Source organism: Oncorhynchus keta, chromosome 5 (assembly GCF_023373465.1).
Source record: "Oncorhynchus keta strain PuntledgeMale-10-30-2019 chromosome 5, Oket_V2, whole genome shotgun sequence".
In the NCBI taxonomy this organism is placed as follows: domain Eukaryota; kingdom Metazoa; phylum Chordata; class Actinopteri; order Salmoniformes; family Salmonidae; genus Oncorhynchus; species Oncorhynchus keta.
Window position 1 is genome coordinate 9,197,710 of NC_068425.1, and position 8,523 is coordinate 9,206,232.

At 44.5% G+C, this 8,523-nt stretch overlaps 1 protein-coding gene across 1 annotated transcript; it reads left to right on the forward strand.

Annotated features, from left to right (window-relative positions):
• The first annotated feature begins 25 nt into the window (after positions 1-25).
• LOC118384462 (uncharacterized) lies at positions 26-8,398 on the forward strand. The gene is made up of 7 exons (XM_035771022.2): positions 26-1,293; positions 1,578-1,614; positions 3,102-3,406; positions 3,851-6,018; positions 6,210-6,472; positions 6,596-6,683; positions 7,007-8,398. The coding sequence occupies exons 1-7, from the start codon at positions 977-979 to the stop codon at positions 7,156-7,158; spliced, it is 3,330 nt and encodes a 1,109-aa protein (XP_035626915.2). The 5' UTR covers positions 26-976; the 3' UTR covers positions 7,159-8,398.
• Positions 8,399-8,523: the final 125 nt, after the last annotated feature.

An 8,523-nucleotide genomic window follows, 5' to 3' on the forward strand; every position in this document is an offset into this window, starting at 1 on the left:
AGACAATGGGAAGTGAAAATGATGTACCATCGCAACACCAAAGGTTGATATCAGCAAACTAACCAACATGGTATCTTTTGCAAAGAGTGTGTGTAAACAGGCGTAGGTGTAAATATATAATATATAGCCTCACATTTTACAAACACACTTTGAAACAATTTTCCTTTACGCATTTTTAATTAAGTCTGCTTGTGGTGGCCGAGACATATGTTATTTGTTTTATGAAGCAGACTTTATTTGACTGGAATAGTGTCTAGTCTAGTATCTGTTGTTGGCATGTATGCAATAATGCTTGAGAACCCGGGAATTATTGTGTGACAACTCGCGACAATGGCTGTTCTGAGGTCCGAGGCTGAGCAACGTTTTTTATGGAGGCAGAATTGATTTGACTGGATAATTATTGTAACGCTCAGTGGTCTAGTCTGGTATCTGTTGTTTCACGGTTGATTTTGCTGCCACCTGTTGACTGTTGCATTTACCGCACAATTACGTTTGTGACGTGTATCACACACGTCATAAGGGATCGTGTTCGTATGGAACGCTTTCCATATGTTTGAAACAGATCAGACATTTGACCACCCATTCAGTCATCAAGTTGGCGTTGTTGGTGGTCGAAAATGTATTAATCTGCATTTTATTGCAATGTAATTGCATCATATTTTTAGGGGGTGATACATCCGTTGATAATATGGAGAAGAAAGAAGTTGAGGTAGGCTTTGTTTTTCAGATTTGTTTTATATCACACATGTTGAAAAGCAAGATAAGTATTGCCATCTGCCAAAGTCAGGAATAGTGAGTATTTGGGTAAAGGAGATCACCAAGGTGACATTATGCATAGAGGACTTTCTGAAGAGATTCCAGGGTCAGAGGTCAAAGGTTATATAATCTTTTGATAAATAATGTAGGCTAATTAATGAGAGTCTGAGGAAGGTGATATGTACAATCTCAGTCACAGGACACTGAAGCAGAGAGAGAGATGCAGGAGGCTGATCCAGAATCAGCCGGCCCATCTCAGTCACAGGAGACTGAAGCAGAGAGAGAGATGCAGGAGGCTGATCCAGAATCAGCCGGCCCATCTCAGTCACAGGAGACTGAAGCAGAAAGAGAGATGGAGGATGCTGATACAGAGTCAGCCGGCCCATCTCAGTCAGCCGGCCCATCTCAGGGTGATCAGGACTTAGCCGGCCCATCTAACACATGGGAGCCACATCAGACTTTTCATTGCAACCTATCCTTGGCCCAGAGAAGCCCCTCCTCAGAACTCAAATTCTTAGGGGAGGAGATGACTGAGAAGTAGGTTGCTCTTTGTCTTCCCCATACTTGCCTCCTATTCTCTATACTGTATGTTCTGCAACCGGCAAAGAACCAATCAGAAGGTGTGTTTGTAGTGTACATGTACAATACCAGTCAAAAGTTTGGACACACCTACACATTCCAGGGTGTTTCTTTATATTTTCTTCTACATTGTAGAATAGTAGTGAAGACATAAAAACTATGAAACTATGAAAGTTCTGTAGAGGTCAAGGGTTAGATAGTTTTAATAATTAACAGTACTCATCTATTTACCTCTTTTGCAGGCAAAGGATTCTTTTTACTGAGAATATGCATGAAAGGGTGAGTTAGTGTTAGCTCTGGAATTTCTAACATCAAGGAAACTGTAAAATAGACTTTGAGTGCATCCCAAATTGTGTCATTTTCCATATTGCCCTACTTTTGACCAGAACCCTATGGGCCCTATATAGGGAAAAGGGTGCCATTCGGGACACAGTCTAGATCATGGATGGGCAACTGGCGGCCGCGGATCCCCTTGTGTAGGCCCGCAGATCCATTTATTTTTGTAACTGTCGTGGTCTCAACTTACTGTTGACAGTTAGTACAGTAGTACACAAGGTGCAAATTAAAGATGTGGTTTTGCATCAGCAATTTTCCTCTTCCTATGTCAGTCACTGACAGTCACTCAATTAGCCCATGTTAGCTAAAACATTTTTGGGGGGCTAAATTAATCTAGTGGACATCTATCTAAAATGTAACTTGTGGTAATCGTGGTTGAATTGCCGACTGTGGGGGAGTTTCTCTCTGTCCCATAGAAAAATGAGAAGAATTGCATGAAAGTAGTTCTAAAATGTCAAAATGTTCTCTCTGCTGCAGGGCAAAATGTGTAGAAATTAGGCCTCCCGAGTGGCGCAGTGGTCTAAACCACTAGAGATTCTGGGTTTGAGTCGGCGCACAATTGGCCCAGCGTCATCTTGGTTAGGGGAGGGTTTGGCCAGCAGGGATGTCCCTTGTCCCATTGCGAACTAGCGACTCGTGTGGCGGGCTGGGCGTAGTGCAAGCTGTCACGGTCACCAGGTGCATGGTGTTTCCTCCGACACATTGGTGCGGCTGGCTTCCAGGTTAAGTGGGCATTGTGTCAAGAAGCAGTGCGGCTTGGTTGGGTTGTGTTTTGGAGGACGCACGGCTCTCGACCTTCGCCTCTCCCGTGTCCTTACAGGAGTTGCAGCGATGAGACAAGACTGTGACTGCCAATTGGATACCACAAATTTGTGGAGAAAAAGGGGTAAAAGTAAGAATTGCAAGAAATGAACACTAAAACTTATATATTTTTCTCTCCACTTTCAAGAGGGGGTCCGCCAAAATGATTTGCTCGCAAAGTGGGCAGGTCCCGGCACAATTTTGCTTAGGGCGCCTAAAACGCAAGGGCCGACTCTGACTGCATGTGTGGGTATGGATGTGGGTATGCAGGCCTGTGAGCCACTGTGGCCCCTCATGATGATTTCAGATTTTTTTGTTGCCCCATAAAAGTTGCCCATCCCTGGCCTAGATATTCTATTACAAAACCTCAGTAAATGTACCAGGAGCTGGCGAGTCAGCACTTTGAGTCTAGACAATGAGAACCTGGTAAAGAAGCGTTATATCTCAAAAACAAGGTGGGAGGAAGTTGAATAGAATAACTTTATTTAATCAATTAAGTTGTGTCATTTGGATTAGGTAATAAATACATACGCCAAACAGCACAATGTAGACAGACGGTGGATTTAAGTGAATGTTAGATCTTGTTCGATTTTAGAACAATCTTTCCCGGCTGTTCTTTTACATTACAGTTCACCATATTTGAGGCTCATGCTAAGTGCAAGAACATCCTGTCATGGGTGAAGAAGGCCTCTTCAACTGAGGTGGTCCCTGCCCTTGATCTCAGCATGGATAGGGATTTGCCCTGGACACCATCATCATCATCAACTTCCTCCTCCTGGTCTTCAGTCATAATCAATGTAGCAGATCTGGGAGCGGCCTCCACATGCCGCAGCATCAGATTCAGCCTTGGGCCAAGTCATGGGCCAAGCGAGGTCGCCAACCCTAGAACTGGTGCCAGCACACGGAACCCAACTCCTTTCCCCTCCCCCATTTTGTATGTATGAGCATATTCCTCCCCATAATGGTTGAAACAGTTATTTCCTTTCCTTGTGTATAAATAATGACTTCTCTAAAATGTTTTATTTCCACTGAATACACATGTGGGATCTTAAGTTTGCTACAGCAGGAAAATAATTCTGCAGCAACAGGAAATGTAGATTATTATCTGGATTATAATTAATTGGACATTTTTGTAGGGGTTGGTAAAATCAAGTGGAAATTACAAACCTCAAGAAGCCTTTTTAAACCATAAATACACTACACGTTTTACATTTCCTACATTGTTGATCAAATTAAGATCCTGCATCTGTATGACTTTAGTTTTTTGATTAATTTATAAAATTCCTTTGCTTCTTTTAAATTATGTTAGCAGTGTTTGTGTCCAGAAAGGTTTGTTATTGTCATTGTTACCATATTTCTGTTGTGGGGCCCTCTTCAGCTCAGAGGAGTCTTTGGGAAATGAGGAAGAGGATGACAACCTAAGAAAATATTGCTCCGCATCTGAGGACAGAGATAAAGAGGATTGGGACAGACCCCGCTCAGACCCCCTGAGGTCTGTGTTTGGACTGTCTCACAGCTTTATCTTCAGTCAGGTTCACAGAGACGCCCACAGGTCCCTGAGTGAGGTCATACTGCCGTCCATCCAGAGGAGACCGAAGAAGATGAGGCCTATTATTCTGTCTGCGGACACCAGGCTGATCATGGCCATTGTGGAGATCATCATCAAGCAGATAAATGCAAGACTAGCCCAGATTGTGCTGAAAGGATGTGCCAGTCAGGGAGCCGAAGCTCCTTCGACCAGCATCAGCTCACTGAGCAGTCAATTTGCTGAGCAGATGCTGAGGATAATCACAACCACAATGAATGGCCATATCATGGGACAGATGGCGCTCACTCGGGTGTCTGGAAAGTCCCCTCTGGAGATCGAGAGCAGGCTTGAGACAGAGCTAGGGCCACTGGCAGGTCAGGTCATTGTTGCAACCATCAACAGCATCCAGAGGGCGAAGAGCGATGCTCAGACAGGACATGAGGTTCGGGTGTCCTCACCTTGCACCTACTTCCTGTCAGCTGTGTCGGCTGAGGTGCAGAGTCTGGTGGTCCAGAGATCAGGGACCAGGATGTCAGCCAGACAGTCAGGCAGCAACCACCTGCTGAACCTTTCTCCGGCGAAGATCACCAGGGCCGTCGAGTTGAAAATGGCTGAAATGTACGGCGGATCCCTGTGGGATTGGTCCATGTCCAGTGATTTGGTGGATTTGGTGGTCGATGATACCCTGGATGCCCTTGGATATCTAGAGGACCAGTCATTATCCGGGCCCCAGAGCGTTGGCTACCGGAACGGGATTGAAGACCTCGACATTGATGGTGTGGCAAGGGAGATGGTCCGGAAAGCTGCAGTCAAACTCAAGGCATCCATGTCTGAGCTTGAGCTGGAGGTGGGATCCAGATCCTCACAGGGCTGCAGTGGTCCCTTGAACCACTCACCTCTGTCTCGCTCCCACTCCGACCCGAGGATGCTCTGTGTCTGGTCAGCAGCGGGAGTCAGAACTGTCCTGCAAGTGTTAAAAACAGAGCTTGACAGCAACTCAGATGAGTCCTTTGATCCGCTCCAGATGGCTAGAAACGTTGTAGCACGTCTAGCGTCGGGTGTCAAGAGCATCGACAATCTGGAAATTGGTGAGATGCTTCAGGGCACCTCAGCAATCATGGAGCCGGAGGCTGTGAGAGAACACCCAGAAATATCTTCCACTGCCATCTACCACTCCCTGCTCATTGATTGTCCTTTCCCACCATCAGAGAGGGTTCAGGAAACAATTATCCTAAGCCATCCACTCACTGCACAGGACGTGACCACACAGAAGAAAAAGCAGCATTCTGCTGACCTTCAGACCGACAGCCTAATGGCAGAATACCCTGCCAGGGCACAACGGGTAGTGACTCAGGTCATAAGAGATTCTCCTTTAACCGTGGACATCCTGTCAGCCCACGTCTCCTCAAAGAACATTGCTGAGGCCTCAACTCACGTTCTTGAGTCCCTTCTAGTGGACTTAAACGATGCAGTTGAGGTGAGTAGGGCAGAGCGGAGCAAGTTCTGGGAACAAGTCCAGTTATCCTCCCAGAAACTTTACAGCACAGCTGTGGACAAGCTGAAGAGTTTGTACACTGGTTGCCTCCTCAACAACGAGCAAGACCACCAGGATACCCATGTAACCGCTGACAAAATCCAGGACATGGAAGTGTCTACCAACAATGACCTCAAAGACCCAACAGTTGCAGTCAGCCAGGAGTTAGTCCGACACAGCGCAAAGAAGATCCTCACAAAGGTTCTGAATGTGATCAAAGCCGGAGTAGCTGGCTCAGAGCACTCATCTGTGGGCGAGCAGATGACCGAAGAGTGCCAAGTTGCCACAGAGATGTTGGACTCCATTCTGAACAGACTAGAAGATGATGAGCCTGATGTGGGTGAAGAGGATCATCTTCATGTGATGTCTGCCCGTGACATCTACGAGGATGTCTCATCTAAAACCTCTCAGGTTTGTATGGTGATGTGTAGCCAGGCGATGGACGCGTTGACCGATGATGTGTCTGCCGCGACCTATGTGCATGGTAAGTGAAATGAACACTTTTCATTTATTTTATTTTCTAATATGCAATAAATTGATTAGCTCCTGTTGAATATAGGATTAGGATAATAGTTTAATTGCAATTGTGTTCATTCGATTTTCAAGATTGTGTATTATTGTAAAATATGCACAACATAATCCTGAGCTTAATTATTTGATCTCTTCTGCCCCCAGATATTGTGTACAGGTCAGAGAGTTGTCTCTCTCAGGCCACAAGTACCCACAGGTCAGGCACTAGCCAGGCCTCCAGTGACCTTGTTGTTGAGTACATGTCTGAGCTCCATGCCAACTGCCTTGACACCGCATTGCCTGTGAGGTGCACTTCTACAGCTGTTGGCGATACAGAGACTTGTCATGTCCCCTCTGCCAGAGTGAAGAAGAAGAGTCAGGGCCGGAGGTTCAGTTGCTGCCCAAAGTTGCCAACGGTCAGGATCAAGGTATGGAGCTCCATGTTTGGTGTTTTTCCCCTTCATTACAGCTGAAATAGAATCCAAAGCTAATGGGGTCAGAGTGAGACATTGTGGGGCGTCTAATGGAAGGATGAATTTACTCTGCAACAGGTGTTCAAGGGCAGAGTGGAACCAGAGAGCAACCCCGCTCAAAAGGAGCTGCCTTCGCAGTGTTTCAGCACCTCTCGAGTTGCGCTGCGTAAGCGACACACAATGATGATCGTTTTATTTTGATGCATTGCCAAGATGTGGCCAGTGGTCAGAGTGAATGCAGCTTTACTGAGTTTAATGCTGAGGTTTATTCATCTCTGGTCCCAAAATGTTTTCTCTGATTAAGGCCACTGAGTTTGACAAGCTGTCAGGCATACATTGTAGCGACTCTTACATTTCCCAAAGTCCAAATGATAGATGCTGTCATTTTGATGTATTACCTTTTGTCTGGTTGGTTTAGACTGTGGTCAGAGAGAATGAAAGTAAATTTGTCATGTTCAATTCTGATCCTGCAATGTTCTCTTATCACAGATAATGATCATGCTGTCCCATTCATTCCCCAACTTGAGGATGACCTGCCACCAGCACCTGCACAGGAGTCCCGTAAACGTCCCCTGTTGGTGAGAATGTTCCGGGCCATTTCCAGGGCCATCTCAAAGCCATTCAAGGGCTGTGCTTTTTGAAAGAATAATTAGGAAAGGGTTTAGCCATCAACATCTAATAAACATATTAGCAGCATTGATTTGTGTGTCTGCAGTCAAATTTAATAGACTCTCTTGACATGGCATTTTAGCAGACACTTATCCAGAGCAACTCGGGTTAAGTGCCTAAGTCAGTTTGGAGATACAAACCAGTGGCCTTTTGGTTATTGGCCCAACACTCTTGACCACTAGGCTACCTGCCACTGCATGGGTTTTACCATATTGCTTATTCTTTTTTGATTCCTTCCTATCTGCAAAGAGGTTGACCCAACTGAACATTTCACACCAGATTTCAATGTTCCATTTGCTGTTTTAAGTACATGATTTCAATATATGTAATATACTTGCAACCTGAGAAGGCATTTCACACCAGATTTGTTTGTATTGACCTTGGTGAAAATGTGTTTATATGACATTGCAGCACAATATTAATATAATAAGTGTCTTTTTCAATGCATTTTGATGCATACATTTCCAGTGGGGGAAGGGGTATGGTTTGTGGCCCATTATATTCTATACAGCTCTTCGGGAGAGGTTGCCAAGGTCAAAGTAGAGCTATTATCATCCTGCTGATAATACAGTATTTGGAATGAAGAAGGGTCCATTAATAGGGGCTAGGGTCAGCCTGAGAGGTATCTGTTGGTTGGAGGCCAAGGGTGGGCTTGAAAATGGGCCATTGACAGTTGCTATTTAGAGCTTCTGCTTTCCCTTCTGCTCCTTCTGGCAATTTACATAATCCCTCTGTCTCTCTTGCACCCCTTTGATAGTTTGATTTGTGATCACCTCTGTAAATCTCTTGTATTTTTACAAAATAATTATCTCAACTATGGCCTATGGCTGGAGGGGTACCAGGAGGGAAATGTAAGAGAATACAGATGTGTATTTGAAAATATAGGAAAGTTCCCAATTCCAATACTGTATATGAAGATAATATGTTCCCATTATGCATAATTGTTATGCTTTTTCTATGCATAGTATTTTATCTTTATTTTGTATGATTTGTATCTGTCTCTTGCCTGTCTCTCACATACTTTCACACATACCCAATGATTACACTAATATGTACACTCTCAAAGAAAACATAAATAAATACAGATTGATGAGATAGTTAAGAACATTACATTCAAAATACATTTAAACTTTTTGTCAATGTCAAAGGCAAAAGCTTAATATCTTTCTACAACCCATGGAGAACAGGGCGCAAGTATTTTTGTGAGACCGTTTGTTTGTAAAGAGAGAGAAAAAAAATCAATTTATTCCGAGTTCAGGGGTCAAGAAAAAGGAATCACGTGATAGTGAATGTTGCACTAAGCCTGCGCTCAAACCACTGATTAATAAAACACCTAC